The sequence below is a fragment of the Tenebrio molitor genome, chromosome 2 (genome assembly GCF_963966145.1).
Source record: "Tenebrio molitor chromosome 2, icTenMoli1.1, whole genome shotgun sequence".
In the NCBI taxonomy this organism is placed as follows: Eukaryota; Metazoa; Arthropoda; class Insecta; order Coleoptera; family Tenebrionidae; genus Tenebrio; species Tenebrio molitor.
The window spans coordinates 27,506,705-27,524,651 of NC_091047.1; the positions used below are offsets into that span (position 1 = coordinate 27,506,705).

The 17,947-nt window shown below is 36.4% G+C and overlaps 2 protein-coding genes and 1 long non-coding RNA gene across 9 annotated transcripts; 1 reads left to right on the forward strand and 2 right to left on the reverse strand.

The window, feature by feature from the left end:
* Nucleotides 1-5,177: 5,177 nt before the first annotated feature.
* On the reverse strand, nucleotides 5,178-13,380 carry LOC138123090 (angiogenic factor with G patch and FHA domains 1). 2 transcript variants are annotated; one of them, XM_069037611.1, is made up of 9 exons: nucleotides 13,251-13,380; nucleotides 13,002-13,189; nucleotides 7,004-7,189; nucleotides 6,788-6,949; nucleotides 6,651-6,732; nucleotides 6,006-6,407; nucleotides 5,749-5,953; nucleotides 5,590-5,689; nucleotides 5,178-5,409 (listed from the first exon to the last, which is right to left on the reverse strand). In XM_069037611.1, exons 1-9 carry the CDS (start codon nucleotides 13,261-13,263, stop codon nucleotides 5,254-5,256), a joined length of 1,494 nt encoding a protein of 497 aa, XP_068893712.1. In that variant the 5' UTR covers nucleotides 13,264-13,380; the 3' UTR covers nucleotides 5,178-5,253. The 2 variants fall into 2 exon arrangements, with proteins under 2 accessions (XP_068893712.1, XP_068893711.1); XM_069037610.1 differs by lacking the exon at nucleotides 6,651-6,732 and adding an exon at nucleotides 6,498-6,615 and having other exon boundaries at nucleotides 13,251-13,379.
* Nucleotides 13,381-13,418: 38 nt separating this feature from the next.
* Nucleotides 13,419-16,839, forward strand: LOC138123091 (hydroxymethylglutaryl-CoA synthase 1-like). Of its 6 annotated transcripts, none has more exons than XR_011156710.1 (2): nucleotides 13,419-16,613; nucleotides 16,665-16,839. XR_011156710.1 is itself a non-coding variant. In XM_069037613.1 (2 exons), exon 2 carries the CDS (start codon nucleotides 13,829-13,831, stop codon nucleotides 15,218-15,220), a length of 1,392 nt encoding a protein of 463 aa, XP_068893714.1. In that variant the 5' UTR covers nucleotides 13,419-13,719; nucleotides 13,786-13,828; the 3' UTR covers nucleotides 15,221-16,839. The 6 variants fall into 6 exon arrangements, 3 of the variants coding, with proteins under 3 accessions (XP_068893714.1, XP_068893715.1, XP_068893713.1); XR_011156711.1 differs by having other exon boundaries at nucleotides 13,419-15,801; nucleotides 15,897-16,839; XR_011156712.1 differs by having other exon boundaries at nucleotides 13,419-15,787; nucleotides 15,897-16,839.
* Nucleotides 16,777-17,334, reverse strand: LOC138123092 (uncharacterized). Its single transcript, XR_011156713.1, has 3 exons — nucleotides 17,123-17,334; nucleotides 16,972-17,005; nucleotides 16,777-16,905 (listed from the first exon to the last, which is right to left on the reverse strand). It is a non-coding gene; the product is annotated as an uncharacterized lncRNA (long non-coding RNA).
* Nucleotides 17,335-17,947: the final 613 nt, after the last annotated feature.

The window sequence follows — 17,947 nt, forward strand, 5'->3', positions numbered from 1 at the left end:
CATAATGACGCTTATTTGTTTCATTAATATGCGCATTTTAATACCTTTTTGTTGTTGTTTTACAGTTTAGTATAAACCTTCAGCGATTTAATTCACAAATAAAGGGAGTAAAATTATCCATCTGTTAAATTTCACAAAAATTAGTCCATAAATTATAAAGATATGTACACTTCGCTCCAAAATTAACGCATAATTTGTAATTTATATTATATTATTTTTGTTAACTGTTTCTTTCAACAGATGTCAAGGAAATATGTTTACCTTTCTTATTCAAGTTTTGTTTTGAAAATAAATCAACACAAAATGTTGATGGGGTTTTGTTTAAGTGAAATAAAAAACATAGCAGTGTTATTTTCTGTTTATTCCTTGCCACATTTTTGTCAATTATCAAAGTTCGAATAAATCTTTCCGCGGAAAAATGTGCGAAAGTGGTGGCGTTCTCCGAAAAATGCGAATCTCAACAATTCATCTCTCGACGCTTGGGGGTGACTCAATCTACCATTCTAAGGGTTCAAAATCGAGTTAGAGGAACAGGTGCCAATACGAGAAGGTTGGATCAGGGTAGAAAAGGGATACAAACGCAGCTCAAGACAGATTTTTGCGCCTACGAACCTTGAAACAACGATTTGTAACAAGTTCTAGCTTGAGTCAAGACTTTTCCCGGAGGTACAATACTCAAATTAGCCAAAATACAATCAGGCAAAGATTGGCAGAGCATCATCTGCTGTCGTTTGTACCCGCAACGGGTCCCCTTTTAACCACAGGCCACCGCAAAAGACTACTAAAGTTTACTCGCGATCACCTAAATTGGCAAGAAGCTGATTGAGCTAAGGTATTGTTCAGTCTAGGTTTTGTCGATTCTCTGATGACAGGTATATGAAAGTCTACAGACGTCCTGGAACGAAAATGTATGTGGCAACTGTGTGGGTGGCATACAGTTGACATTTGTATGACATTTCATTAGCCTGCATTTGATTTTTTTATACCATTGCACATTGCCTTGACAATTTTCAAAATTGTGCGACTATGTGTCAAATAAATGTCAACTCTATCACCCGCACAGTTGATAAATTTTCGTACATAGTTGCCATACTTATCCACAATCATTTTGAATCACCCAATACGAACATGCATGTAACTTTTTAAAGCCAAGCATAGTCAGTTATTTAACGAGTGAAGAAAAGAAGAATGTTAAGAAATCAAAAAAAAAACGAAGAAAAGACATTACAACACCTAGGCCCAGTTGCATAAAACGATGTCAAGTCGTTGTTAAAGTTAACATAATGTCAAGCGATCTAATTGAAGGATATTTAACATTTTATTTGAATCAGCCAATCAAATGGGAGGATTTCCGACTTGACGCGTTGTTAGCTGACACGATGTTAACTAAGCTTTATACAACCGGGCCTTAGGGAAATAAACAAATAAAGAAAAAAGAACATCACTAGATGTACTATCGCGGCCAAAATACTTTGGTCGTCACTTTTTGACACTTCAAATGTAAATCAAGTATTAATGTCAATATACATGACAATTTCAAATTATTCTTGTCAAAAATATGGCACCTTCAGTTTTTGATAAATATAGAATCGTCTTACTTGCTTCTGAAGGTTGTCTAAACCCCGACCATGTTGATCTTTTGCTTTTGAACCCTGCCTCCGCAGCTGGGATTTACCCCACCCGTATGACACTGATAGATTAAAATAATTTTGACAGTAGTAAAAAATAAGGTTAAACATCCTAAAGTTTGCTTTACAATTGAATGTCATTTATGTCACATTGACGACCAAAGTATTTTGGCCGCGATAGTACAGATCTAAACAAAAAATAGAGTGACAGAGTAAAGATAGGATGTAAAATAAACTGCTCTTTGGAGAAGTTAGGGATATTGTGTTTCCTGCTATACTGGGTGCCCCAAAATTCGCGGAACAACTCAATGAGGCATTGTCAACTCATGTTTGGAAACAATCAGAAAAATAATAAAAAAAATCTATATCTCTTAGATTTGAAGATATGGGGGCTCAAAAGGTGCAGCTTTGATCTCATTTATTTTAAATATTAAAAAAGATTTTGACTATTTGTCTTTTACTAACCAGGGGTATAATAATTCTGAACAATTGTGATCAGGTTTGTAATTATTTTCTTCATTGCTTCCAGCATTTCCAAGTAATAATTTTATGTCCGTTTTACCTCAAATAGCGTACGGCAACATGGCTTTGATTTGTCTCTCATTTCCATGGATACAACAAAAATGAAATATTTGCGGACTATTGGGATACATAGAATATTTTTAAATGTTGCCACATTTAGTGTAACGAATAGGTCCATATCTTCTACAAAAAAAAGATTGATTTTTTTAAACATTTTTACCTGATATTTTAATGACTACTTAGCAACGTACTGCTGTTGTTCCGCGAATTTTGGGGACCCAAATGTGTTGAAAAATGTTTTTTTTTTATTAATAAGAGATTTTTTAAACAAAACATGAACAAAAATTAAATAATAATAAATAAACAGGGAGCGATTTCGCCTGTTGTTGGTAATAGCTTCGACCCTCTGTGGTATACTCAAAATGAAGTTGTCAATGATACCTTGGTCTAAATTACCCCAAGAACCAAGAACGTTGAGATTTGGTGATCTTTCAGGAAGCGGACGACGGTCGATTTCAAGATACTGAAGTCACTGAGTGACATACGAGCCTTTTATGGGGGGAATGTTTTGTTCCAAAAAAAAGAAAAGTAGCTTCCAAATCAACAACATAGTTTATAATATCTTTCGTATAAATTTGCTCGTTCCTTCCATCCCACATCCTTAGATCAATCTGTCTTGGTGTTAGGAAGACTCCACACCCTAATGGTACGTCTGTCACCAGAGATGCCAAAATTGCTTTCGTCCCATTCGCCATTCATCAAACCAATTTCCTCCTTCATTGTACCATTCTCTTCTAAAACTGGATGATAATTGACTGATGGGTCTTCCACATGAACAGCGTGGGATGTCATAATCATTCTTGTTGCATTTAAAAGATCCTGTCGGAGTCAGCTACAGTATCTTCTGGGTTCAATTCAAGCTCCTCTTGCCAATGAACGGTCTTCTCGTACAGTAAGTAACTCTCAGTCTTCCTTCTCTTCGTCGTTCAGGAACCGTTTCAGTATCTCTATAACCTTGTTGTAGACGTAAAATTACACTTTGACGAACATTAAAAGTGTTAACCACATCCGCTTGCGACATTCCAAATTCTAATATCCCTATTGTTCTATTAGATTCATCGAGGCTTAAATGTCTTCTTTCCATATTAGAAATGGTCAATTTAGTGCAAAATGCCAAATTAAAAAAAGATTTAGGCACAAAATTAAATTTGTGTTTATACAAGTCATTACAGTTACGAGTAGGTATCATCTGTACAGAGTGATCAACAAGAAATCAAATCAAGAGTGCTTCCTTATCTTTTGTTTTATCGAAACGTCTTTCTTAGCTTGATCGTACACATTGTATACTTGCTATACACAGTCGTTTTATTAGTTGCCTACCTCGTAATTAATTAATCATTATTTCATATCATTAATTAATGCTTTATTTTCAATGGTAAAACTATTGGTTTTACCACTTATTCTAGGATAATAATAAATAATAATTGTCTTTCGACAATCTTTTGCTTTTTTCCTATAGAGCTTTCAATGTAGCAGAGAAATCTGATAAGTCGTTGAATAAGAGCATATAAAAGAAAATCTTTCTAATTTTGAAGTACCTCAAATACGAACTGGTTATAAGAAACGTACAAATTTATCATTAGCTAAGAAAGTGGAAGCAAATGTAGCCATCAGAGGAGCTATTAAATTATTGTCCTTGGATAACTTTTAGATTCATTCAATGAAGAAGTTGCTGAAGACCTCAAAAAAAAACATCCTTCACCATCTTGCGAACTTTCTTTCCCAGACCGTTTCAAACCAGGAGACATTTCTTCAATAGCCAATGAGCAAAACGTTCGAGAAGCTATTATTCCTTTCCTGCCGGTTTCCTGCAGTCTGGGATGTAGAAAATGAGAACGAAAGACCAACAATTCCACAATTTCAGAAGAATTGGTATAATATCAATATCAAACGAATAATTGCCAATGACAATACCTATTAAGTATTTTTTTCTACAATTGATCAAAAAACGGGTGTTTACGCATTAATTTCAGTGCGCAAAACACGCGTTTTTTTTCACCGTTAAAAAAAAATTTTTGCACACTGCGAAAAATTTCTGAGATTTCTAAAATTCAGAATAAACTAAGAAAATTTTATTGAAACAATTATAACAGGCAATTACAAGTCAACATACCTACCTTATTTTGATATATGAAAATTAAAGTTACAAGCAGAAAAATTACTTCCCGGTATAATTTCCGATTCGAGTGAACTTCACTATTTTCTTTTATACTTATTTAGAGTTGCCTTTAACATCAAAAAAAGGGACCACAATGTAGACGGCTCCAAAATCTTCGACTTTTCCTCTAAATATGCTAATAAAATGTTTTCTGTTGTGTTACTAATTTTTTTAGAGTCACACCAAACCCGGAAATTTTGTGTAAGCTTTTTCATACTGCGGTCTTGACTTCTTCGGCAAAATATTCGCAATCGCTTCATTAGCTACTGCATCTACATCATATTCAGAATCACTGGAGTCTTCCATGAGTCTGCTAACGTTCATTTTCACAGAATTTATAGAAAACACTTGGAAAGCGACACTTATTCGAATGTATTTTTTAAAAAAACCTAACATTCTCAAGCTCAAAAAACCTTTGCTTTGCGCACTTAATATAAAAAAAACTTTTTAAAAATGTCATTGAATTTTGACCATAATTTTCAATTTTTTTTGACGTGTCCCGTTTTTTTTTTTTAAATCCAACTACCAAAAAAGAACTGCCGTGCTACAGTTCCTAAAATCCGCCAAGAACTAAACTTTTTTGATATTAATTGTAGTTGTCACCTTGCTGAAGCTGGCCTGCACGGAAGAAGACCAGTACCTACTACAGACATACACATCTCGACTTCTTGAAGTGATGTTTTAATTTTATTTTCCTAAAAAACATGTCAAGGCTAAACTGACAACCTAAAATATTGTAATAAAAACACTAAAAACAGTCTCTTGACGTTACCGCTGTCATTGTGGGTATTAAGAACAAACCACTGGTGTAATTTCAATAAAAATTCTTTAATTACAAAAAACTTATATCAGAATACAAAATAATTTAACAATTAATTATAAACATCAATCTGAATCTTCAAAAATAGTCGACGCCGGCAGTTTCTTAAACCTCTCTTGAGTTTTCTTCCAAATAAATTGCTTATTTTTGTCAGATTGAGTAGAATTCACAATTTCGGTATTTCCCATTCCAGAAGTTCCCGGATTGGAAATTAGTCGTACCTACACAGAATTAATGCTAGTATAGGACTCCAATTAAGTTTTTTCCTCTCGTTAAAAAGTTCTCAAGAAAAACCATCAACCATAGATACAACCACATTCACTTTCTCAACAACTCTGGGGCACACGAGCACACGTCTCACTTGTGAGACACGATCAGAACAAAACTACTATACCACTTACTGGCTCCACAATTCCTTGACTATCCTTTCCCAGAGACTGTCCTTCTTTCCATCCCATTTTCGCCAACATTTTGAAACCTTTGTTTTGCGGTGAAATCGCCCTGCACGGAAAAATAAAATAAAAATAAATTTACTCTTCGTCCACAACAAAACAAATTACTCATTGATCGACGCCACTTCTGTCTTTTCGTGCGGATTCTGACTCCCCACGGTTTCTCTCCTTTTCTGAGCCCTGTCGGTATAGCCCGACGCCAATTTTGTATTCTCCTCTTCGAACAGACTGACTCCAAACTTTTTCCGGAGCTTCTTCAACTCGTTTTTGTGCTGTTCACTCTTCGTACCTTTGGGAAACTGCTCCACTTTTTCTGCAACACGAACTATACCATCAACAGTTCGACCCAACCCGAGACACCTTACTTTCGACAGTTTGTACTAGACCAGGTTCGCACAGCCCGCAAGTTTTCGTCCCGTCGTGGACGTGACACAACAGTACCACCGAGCCCACTTGTATCCTGCTGCCGTGGGCCACTTCCATCGCTTCGCTCTCCTGCTTCGACGCGCACATCCTCTTCCCGTTCAACACCGTCCCGTTCCTCGAACCCAGGTCCGTAACGAAATAGAGATTTTTGCTTTTGTCGAAAGCGAACCGCAGGTGGCACTTGCTGATGTTGATGTCTGGGAGGATGATGGCGTGGTCGCCTTCCCGTCCCAAGGTGCCACCTTCGCAGGTCACTATGTGCAACGATCCCACTCTGATCTTCTGGTGTTGAGACTGCTCGACTATGATTCGCATGCACGGCGGCCATTTTCTCGTCACATCTGCGGGAAAAACACACCATCCTCCGTGACATATCTTTCACTGTTACCCTAAACTTTCACAACATGAACACAAAACAAAAATTAAAGTACCACTAGTGTCTGATCTATTATCGTCGGACGAGTCGTTCCCGCTGGTTATCGAACACTCTCCTTCTTCGGTTTCGAACGAGTGCGAAGAGTCGGTCCCCAATCTGACGCATTTCGAAGCCTACAAAGAACATTGTTTTACTGTTGTATACGTACCAGACGCGTAAGTGCGAAGATTATTTATGTTCAAATAATTGAAGCAACTCGTTAGGTGCTCCAAATCGGAAGGAATGTTTACCTAAAACCTCCAAATTTTCCGAACGAACGACATAAATTACCGACAGTCGACTCACTTTTAACTCATCCTTACTTTTCTTTTTTCGTTTAACTATTTCTTTTTGGGCGAAGCTTTCTTGGAGGGCGGCGAACGGCCGCGAATGGAATTCGTACGTGTTCGTGTCTGCTTTGTACTTGAGGTAGGTACAGGAGCTCGGTTCGTAGTACAGTCCGTAATCCTGTCGATTAGGTTGCCGTCAGTAAAAATAGCAAACGCCGAAGGATTGTGTTACCGCATTATAATAATAACCTGTGTTTGCATCATAATACATTCCCGAACACTCGTCGTATACGAAACCTGAGTTCTGTGTCGCCAATTCCGCCGCCTCTTTGATTTCTTCTATAATACTTTTCGGTTCTTTGGAAGTCTCGTATGTGGCGTCGGTTTGTACTTGAGCATCTTGAACTTCCGGAATGAGCTGCAACAGTTACTTAAATTCAGTTTAATGACATTTATCTGTCCAGAAAGAAAAAATAATAAAATATTTTTTTAACAAACATTAAACCGTTCATATGTAAACGTTACTTTAACTGGATAAAATGTATCGGACATTCTGTTCAGTCCCATTAAAATTTTGCCTACATTGATTATAAGAGTAAAAAAGGGTGTATCATTGGTATAAAGCGATTCACTTCGGATTTGTAAAAATTGTTCGTTTTTTGAAAATTACGTTTTCCAAAGAGTTTTGTTGTTTTTGTGTAGCCTTAACTAACAAAAAATTAGTGAAATTCAGCTAGAACAAAGAAGCGTAATCAAATTATTTTACGATAAAATTTTGGTCCAAACAGTTTCGAGGGGGTAGGGAGTCAATTCAAGATAACCCCAGATGTGGAAGGCCTGTTGAAGCAAGAACCAACTAAAATATCAAGAAAGTTGAGCTTTTGGTCTTAGCAGATCGAAGAATAAGAGTTTCAATGATTGTCGATGATGAAGTAGGGATATCGGAAGCTACGATATTCAAAATTTTGCATGAAGATTTAGGAATGAATAAGGTCTCAGCACGTTGGATTCCGAAATTGCTTTATTCCAAACAAAAACTGTGTCGGAAACACATTTGTGAAGAAAACTTGGGAGGCTTTGGCTGACGACGGACTTTTTTCGAAAATTATAACAGATGATGAAACCTGGGTGTATCACTGGGATCCACGGACAAAACAAGAATCCATGCAGTGGGTCCACAAGGGATCTCCATCGCCAAAAAAGGCAAGAATGCAGAATTCATCAGGAAAGCTGATGGCGACGGTTTTTTGAGATATGGAAGGAAATTTATTGATTGAATATATGAAAAAAGGCTTTACAATAATAGGAGAAGGCAAACTTCGTCCAGCGAGAGATTGGGAGATTTTAAATTATTATAAATGTATTAAATTAACCCATCACTACAAAATGAACTACAGTGTGGAATAAAATGATTTACATCTAGTTACCTTTGCATTACCCTTGTAAAAATACGAAATGTCGCTCTACAAAAAAAAGAAAGCCTAACCTCAAAATATTCCAAAATTCCAAATGTGATTTATTGCGAAGGGATGATATGAATGCAAAGTAGAGATTGAAATTAAAAAGGAGCTAACAAAAGCAAGTCACAGCTAATGTTGAAAGTGGCCACCAACCTTTGTTCATTCAATTTAGTAAATTGTAACAATTATCAATTCGATTGATGACATTTATTGACAAAACTAATAGTTCGGCACTTCAAAAAAAAGTAGGGCGGTACAGGAAAATTTACATGTGCAAAAATTCCAAAGGTAACTAGATGTAAATCATTTTATTCCACACTGTAGAATGCATTAATTAGAGCATAATTTCAAGGCAAAAATGTTACTGCTTGAAGGATATATTTCAAATTTTACGTGCGCTAGGTACTACCGTGTGAGCAACAAGTACTGATTGAGTTGGCAATAAATTCTGGTGATTTTTGGTGACTTTTATGTCATGTTCCAACGAGAAAACCATTTTATTAATAAAAGATTACAAAAACCAAGACGTTTAAATTTGAAATGTATACCAGGTGTCAATATTGTCAATAAAACAAACCGAAATAGGTACAATTCACAGTCTTGAAAATTTTATGTAAAATTTTTTTTTGCCAACTGTAACAGTTATTGTTGCTCACCCTGTACTTTCTCTATGTAGAATTTAGTGATTTTTATGTCAACCAATCTCTCGCTGGACAAACTTTATAAGGAAACAATCAGAAAGTTAAAAACTGCCATATAATAAAAAAGTACTCGTCTGCGACTCGTACAGTAAACCCGTACCTACTCATGCTCGCAAACCTCCAGTTTCTGGCCTTGCAGTAAAATTGCTTTGAAACGTATAATCACATGTCAACTTCGACAAATAAATAAAACTTGATATTTTTTCTGGCAGAAAAAAATCCGTGGAAATATTGTTCAATGATCAGCCCACATTACCCTCGAAAAATTATATTCTCCCAGATTTATCTGAACATGACTGTACGCGTACTATTCTGACCAAAAAATTTCGTCCACCCTTTTCACAAAAATTGGATGTAGTTACAGTAGTTTAACCTTTATTGTCATTATGATTGACGTTTGCAAATCAAAATTTGAAATTTATTACTGTCATCCATAAGAACATCGACACAATTTAACTGACACATGTCAACATGTGAAGTGAGGTTATTCGTTCCTAAAGGCTGCTTTACAGCATACCTGACTGGAATGACAGTTGTGGACGAATTTTTTTTTTTTTTACTTTAGTATTAGACATTCACGATCTTTTTGGGACCGAGTTGGCTATGATTTTTTCTTTTCATGTTGGACTAACTGACTCAGTGATGCAACGGATGCATTTTTTTTTCCTGTCAGTGTCTGTTCGACATTTTCTTGCCACCGCATTGCCAGATTTATTATTTTAATATTCGTAAGAAACTAAATGATTTATTAAATGTGTAAAAATAATTTAAATTTCCCTCAAAGGAACAGTCAAAATTGCCAAAATAATTTTATTACGATAAAAAATTTCTATTAAACGATTTAATTTAATTTAAAAAAAACAAACCAGATTTAAGAGATCCGGCAACAATGTACCTATTCAGAAAATATAACCCTAAAATGAAAACAACCTAACCTAACACAAAAAGTGTCAATTTCCTTTAGGGAACCACCGAGGAACTGCCAACAAAATCACTAGATGGTCATAGCCAACTCGGTCCCAAAAAGATCGTGAATGCCTTATAAAGTGCGTCTATCGATATTTTAAAACGACCTTTTGCTTCCTTCAGTGGTTTATTGCCCGCTAACAAAGATTGTCGTAAAAGTGGTGAATAACCGATCCTCAATAATCGGCAGGTAAATACCATCGAGAGTTTTTGTTACAGGCTAGGTAAATAATCCCCTAGTAATGAGACCATCATAAACGACCCAAAATGTTAACTAGTGTTTAAAAAGTCGTTTCAAAATATCCATAGACGCACTTTATAATTGCATGATAATTGATAACTCCTAGGATACGAAATACGTAAACATGTCCATAACAACCGGGGCATAATACAGGGCGTAATAAGAATATGTGCTGTGGTCTTACACGAGATAGGTCGTAAAAAGAAAAAAAGGAAGAAACCACGAAAAAAACGAGTTACAAAAACACGGATAAATCAGCTACTCCAAATCATTTTTCTCTTCACACCGCCCTCAAAGTCTTTGGAAAACTTATCGTACTATCGCGGGCAAAAAAAGTGGGACATCAAATTTATGTCAATTTTGAAAAATTCGATGTAGTTCAAGCTTTATTGTCATTTTTTTTTTTGACACTATTTCAGCTGACAGTTTAAACATTTATTTTATATGTATTCCTATTTTCTTTTTCCAAATGCCCTCTTCTTTTGATAAAGGTAGATTTTGATTGTAACTTTGCATTAAATAAATATTCACTACGTGCTTACTTACAATCATTCCCTACAACCTACAATACTTAATGACAACGTCAATCAATTCAAAGTAGGGTTAGAATCAGATAAGGGTTATTTCACATTAAAAGTCAAGACAATGACGTTGATGTCCCACTTTTTTTGCCCGCAATAGTACAGTGCTTTGAAGCTTTCCTTTCAACACACTGTACGATTAGAATTTCCTTCATATTTTCCACCTTTTCAATAATGTTTTTAATAGTTATTTAATAAACTAGTTTGTTAATGAAGGCGATTAATAATCGAAACTGTTTAAAGCACGAACGAGTGTAGCGAGTGAGTGGCTTTAATAGTTGAGATTATTAATCGCCCATTAACAAAAGAGTTGATTACAAAATTTTTTCGTTGACCGCAAACTTTTTTTTTGGTGACAAATTTTGAAATTAAAGCCAAATCAAAACCAATTTCATCTTTATACCTTATAAATAACTTCATTCTTTTTTTGTCCTCAGGGTAGGCCATTTTTAAATTTTTCAACACTTTCTATTCACTTTTCCACAAAGAGTGTCAGAAGACGTCAACTCCATTCACATTCAATTTCAGGTAAAAATCACGATTGCTACGGAAACCTAGTTACCTTTGAAAAATATGACATGCGAATTATAACCAAAAATGTCGGTTTTTGAAAAAGTGAATTTGTAATTGTGCAGTTATGCAGCTATAAAATATAGAAAACCCTGCTGCACTACCTGCTGCAGAAATCGCAAAAATCGTTGATTAATGAAAAATAGTGTATTAATGAGGTCCATTAATACACTATAATTTAGACAAAAGAATTCATTAATATTGAAATTAACAAGCGGTCAACGGAAAATTTAATTTATTAACAGCATACCTACACGTAACCGTTTCTATGGAAAAATATTTAAATTCCGTGACTTTCATGGTACATAACATAATTGAAATTGGCCAATTCATATACATACTTATAAACGGATACGGCCTTATGTTAAGGAATCTATAAATGAATATGTACATTTGATTCAATATGATTCAATTTCGGTATGTTATGCCATACGTACAGTGGCCGGAAAAAAAAGTTGGCCATCATTAATTACACATTTGGATTTTGACGTGAGAGAAAAGTGATGGCTAGTTTTTATTGCCGCCCACTGTACATGTTACGGAACTATAAATGTGCCTTTACTTTCTTAAGTTAGTGTCATCATTGACGTACAACTGAATCAAACATTTACTGACAACCAACAATTTTTTGCACACGATAACAAATATTTGAACATAAAAAAATATTTCGTTGTTGGGTTGAGGAATATCTTAACCTTTACAGAATCATACTGTTAATTTCGTTCTTTTTTATACATGATTATACCAAGAGCAATAATTGTTTCAATTTCTAATAAAAATGTTGGATTCCTATAATTATTGTCTTTTATTTTTAATGTTTAGTTTCCACACAAATCATTGCAAAAATGACATTAATTAAAATTAACGTGAATCATATCACTCCAGATAAAAATCTGTTTACCCTCACGTATTTTAATTTGTTTTTAAATCCTTTACGCAGTACATAGGTAAAATCTTAATTTACTTGTTTCTACAAAAATTCCGGTTCTAATTTCATCAATCTACACATTTTTACACCATGTTCAAACAAAAGCAGGGCAATCCTTATGTGAATTGTGCAAAATTATCAAGAAATTTGTGGCACACTTCTTTCCCATTGGCCCCAACTCAACACATACTTACAATTGACTGGCTGCTAAACTATGACAGGAGGCAGGTAGAGGTAGCCAATTAGACAAAAGTTGCTTTATCATCAAATGTACATACTCCCTTCCTACATAATATAATTATTCAATATCATGAATCAGTTCCCATCAGTAAAAATAAATTTTCCCACATAAAAATAAATTCTTGATTTGTTCCAATAAAAATGTATTCCTTTACATAATGTCTATACTCTATAGTTATCTCTTGGCTATTATTAGAAGGTTGTGGTTTCTGTCTCATGGTCAGAAAAACAGGTTCAAAAATCTTAACACACTAACTATGCCCCCAAAAAACAATACAATCACGATTTCAACTACGAGTTTTCGAGTATCATTCTACATTATTCATACTTCTTCAAATGACTCAGTAAACAATCAGAATGATAAGTAGATTATGGCAGTCACATTAATATTGTGTACTTTGTATCTATTCAGTCTATGTTGTGATGACACATTATTTTAATTAAATGACTGAAGCACAATTTTTTGTGCAATAAGTAGCAACGATAACATCAAAACAAAAAACTAGTAGTACCATCTTTTCCTAGAAAAACATAACCACAAACCTTGTACTTGGTTCTAATTTTCCTCAATTTCCTCCTCTGCTTCTTGAGCTGCTTTTCCAACAGTTTTATGTACTTCAGCGCCCCTGGAATATCTTGTAATTTTTCTTGTAGACTAGGAGGCATTTCATATTTGGTTCTCGAAGGGCTTCCATTCTCACTACTTTCGCTCGTTTCGATTTCACGTGAATCTGACATATTCACATACAATATACAATAAATAGCTCAACGGACGTTAATCTTAAATTATACTTTTTAAAGGCATCACTTATAAAAATCACAGACAGAAGGGTTAAACAGGGCTAATAAAATCAAAACTTTTTCATTGTGTTGCGTTGGGGTTGAAGTTAGATACGATTGATCACAGTTTACCAGAAATCGGAAACTAAAGGTAACAACACACAAGACCTTGAGGATCTTGGACAAAATTGATGTCCTATTGTGGTTTTGTAGCACTTTTCTTGGTACAAAAGTCAAGATTAATGTTTTGCTATGTTATGTGGGAATAAAGGTAAAATTAGGGTAGAGGAAGAAATTGCAGCGGGTATAATAGATTCGAAGTGTGTGGGTGTGGTGCGCTTTAGATCACATGTACTGCGTGGCCAACTTCACGCTTAAAATTGACAAGTGTCATCCGCCGAGCACCCGGTTTGAATAAAATTGAGGTTAAATAAAACCTAGAAGAGTGGGGTGCAAGTTATTATTGGAATGCTGGTTACAGGTGAGTGGTAGAAGGAAATTATTTAACAACTTCTCAGACTTCGCTTAACCCTCTTCAAACGCGAAGTCGAGTGAAAGCAGTCGAGTAGTGTTGTCATTTATTTTCCACGATGGGATCCTGGCCCAAAGACGTCGGCATTGTCGCCCTCGAAATAATATTTCCTTCACAATACGTCGACCAGACCGAACTGGAAGAATACGACGGAGTTACCGCCGGAAAATACACTATCGGTCTGGGCCAACAGAGGATGGGATTCTGCTCCGACCGAGAAGACATAAACTCCCTGTGTCTGACCGTCGTTAAAAAATTGATAGAGAAACATGGAATTCAATACTCAGACGTCGGACGCCTGGAGGTTGGCACCGAGACCATAATCGACAAATCGAAAAGTGTGAAGACTGTCTTGATGCAGCTGTTTGAACCTCACGGAGTGACGGATCTCGAAGGGGTGGACACGACTAACGCGTGCTACGGAGGCACGGCGGCACTGTTCAACGCGGTCCAGTGGGTAGAGTCGTCGGCGTGGAACGGTCGATACGCCCTAGTTGTAGCAGGGGACATCGCGGTATACGCCAAGGGCTCGGCGAGGCCCACGGGGGGTGCCGGCGCCGTCGCAATGCTGGTGGGCCCCAACGCGCCTTTAGTCCTCGATAGGGGGATTCGCGCGACATACATCAAGCACGCCTACGACTTCTACAAGCCTGACCTGACCTCGGAGTACCCAACTGTCGACGGGAAATTGTCGATCCAATGCTACCTAAGTGCCCTAGATAATTGTTACCAACTGTTCTGCAAAAATGTCGCCAAAAATTACAACATAAAAGTCACTTTGGACTACTTCGACTCAGTGGTCTTCCATTCACCATATTGCAAGTTGGTTCAGAAATCTGTAGCTAGACTGGCTCTCAACGATTTCGTCAACGGGCCGGAAAACAAGCGACAGGAGCTGTTCCCGGGGTCCGAAGCCTACAACAATGTGAGTTTAAGTAACAGTTACTTCGACCGAGAGTTGGAGAAGGCGTTCCTGGGGTACAGTAAAGAGGCTTTCTGCAAGAAAACGAGCCCCTCGCTGCTGATCGCCAGTCAAGTTGGTAACATGTACACTCCTTCGCTGTACGGTGGTCTCGTCTCTCTCCTCATAAGTAAAGACATTTTCCAACTGGCGGGGACCAAAGTCGGACTGTTTTCGTACGGTTCGGGTCTGGCAGCTTCTCTGTACACCATATCAGTGTCGAAGGATTGCAACGAGGCTTCACCCCTCTTCAAGCTAGTGTCGAGTTTGCAACAAGTCAAGCCCCTCCTGCAGCGACGACAGAAGGTGGCTCCGGAGAAATTCGAGGCCAATCTGGAGCTGAGGGAGCGCAACTGTCACAAAGCCCCTTACGAGCCCTCGGGATCAATCGACCACTTTTTCCCTGGGACTTATTACTTGACCAAGATCGACGACCTGCACCGACGTTTCTACGACCGAATTCCGGTCGCCGCCAACGGGCACGCTTAGTACACCCCTCTCCTGTAGGGTTTACGGATTTTCTATAGGATAAAGTGGTGTAAGATTCGGTAGGTGATGCAGGGAACACTAGGTTAAGTACAATGAGCTCAAATTTAAATTACAAGTGCCTCTAGATTTTGAATTTCATTAAGATTTCCATTAACGGTCGTAGGATCTCCTGCGGTAGAGCGGGTCCATTTGTCGTCTCGAGCGAGTTTCAGTTAACATAATTTCGTTAGTTAGTTGTTAATTTAGCAATTGGTGAATTTGAATCATAGGAGTTATGATGGAGTATCTCTATCTCGTTTTGATAATTATACAGGGTTATTATAAATGTTTGTAGTCCAAGTAGGCCATGAATTTGTGCCGCCTTGTTTCGATTGTGCACTGTATCTAGTGGAATATTGGTATGAGTGAGCTCCTGACCAACTGAAACGGTAAAAGTCGCTGTTAATGTCAAATTACTTGATTACCGCATTTTTTTCCTTCGAATCAAAATAAGTCTTTAATAAAAGTTAAGAGTGTTAAGACCACAGACGACGACGATGAGTATACAACAACAGTGATCAAGGTTAGGTTAGTAAAATTCTGTAAGTTTCAAGTAAATTTATTTTCAGGTTAACTGTTCTCTTCCAAATTCTCTCTTCTAATTATCAGTTTCTCCTAAACACATTTTGATTTTTAGGATTGCAATGGGGTACACCGTGGAACAGACTACTTTCATTATTATTTCATTTTATTAAAATGGTGTACGAGATGAAAACAGAATGCAATCATGTAAAGATCAATATCTCGCAAAGTTTCCTAATTTAGAGATAGAGGAACAATCTTTAATGACCCACATTCGATGGATTGTGAATAGACAAAACTAGAGATGCTTCAAAGGAAAAGTCATCGAGAAGGCTTCAAGTTGGTGAAGTTTTGAGAGAGAGAATGGAACAAAATCCCAGAACATCATTGCTGTCAGCACAGTCAGGTGTAGCACTGAGCACATGTCAGCAAAATTGTGAAGAAAAGATTAAATTTGCACCCTTATAAAATGTCATTGTTTCAAGAACTGAAACCAGCAGATCATCCATGTCGTGTTGCATATTGCAGCTGGTTTTTAAACAACCTAAATGATAACAGAACTTTGGATTTGTCATTCTTTTCCAACAAGGCATGGTCCTGCAAGGGCGTAGCAATGATTTTTTGCTGGGGTGGGCCAGACTTTAAACCAGACAGATGATAGATAGATATTGCAGATGTATCTTGTTTTTAATGTGTTTTACTTTTATTCTGGAGTGGGCCAGAAGGATTCTGGGGTGGGCTGGGCCCACCTGGCCTCCCCCTTTACTACGCCCTTGTGGTCCTGCTGTAAGTTCATAACCTGATGTACTCAGGGAGACGTTAGAACTAATAAGTATACCTCCTCTTCCATATTTGTTGCTGATTTCATTAACAACTATTCCAGATTGGATCAACACATGCACCTGTCTGACGTCGCCCATCTTGTGTATCCTGCTCCTCCACATTATAACATTGGAAATCATTTAATGCACATTAACAACAATAAAACCTTGCTGGACAGTTAAATAGCTTTAATTTGTTGCCATATAACACATAAATAAAATGTCTATTTACAATGATTTCATTCTCTCATTTTCCATCAACAGTTTTGGAATCTTGTGGTACTTAACATTGTTTCCTCGAAACTTTTAAAACAAAAATGATTCAGTACCCATTGAATAATTTAACAGCAACAAATCAGTTCTACACACCTGTGGTTAAACACCAGTGGATAAGTTTACAAAACTGAAATAGAGAAAATTAAATTTTATTGTCTGTATGAGATGGATTGAACCATTTGAACTTTAAAATTCACTTTGATAACAAATCCCGTCTTGATGGATTTAAGTCACTGTTACTCACGGTATTAAAACGTTGGAACAATCTCTTTAAACGAATCTTCACTGTTGTGGTTAATAATTCAAAGAATTTTTTGAAGGTAAACATAACCTCCTAATGTCAAGAATAATAATCTACTTCGTATCATTTTCGTATTGAACTATGGAACGGCAAAAGAAAAAATTTCATTTGTTTTCATGGGCTCGTTGACTACAAACATTTATAATAACCCTGTACAACATGGCAATCATGGTGGGGCTTTACGAATTTCACCACACTTCGTTAAGATAAGGTGATATCCTTCAAACAATATCGTGAGATTAATCAGGACTGTATGACAAAAATAAATACGGAAATTTACAAACGTGTCTGTAAGACTCTTGCGAAATTTTATTCAATTCGATGTGCTCTTAATATGTACGATTTTGTTATTTATTCTAAGATTTATTTATTTACCTATGTTTATTGAGCATAACACACCACTAAATAATCAATGAATATGTAATTTTGTTGATAATTTATTTGTATGATCCACAATGTTGTTACCTACAGTTTATTAAAATTTTAGTAAATATAACTTTTTCATTCTCACCTTCCCGAAATATATTCAAGTTTCTATATTCTATTTTCCGTTAACGTTTTAAGCAGTCGTTAAATCTATGACATTTAGGGCCAGTTTATAGAAAGAGAATTAAATATTTAATTCGAATTAAATTTTAACGCGCGATTAACCAATGAATCCGAAACTTCGATTGGTTCAATCTGATCACGTGTTCAGTTAATCTCACATTTGATTAGAATACGATGAACTTACCTAATTGTAAACTAGCCCTTATCAAGGGCGTAGCA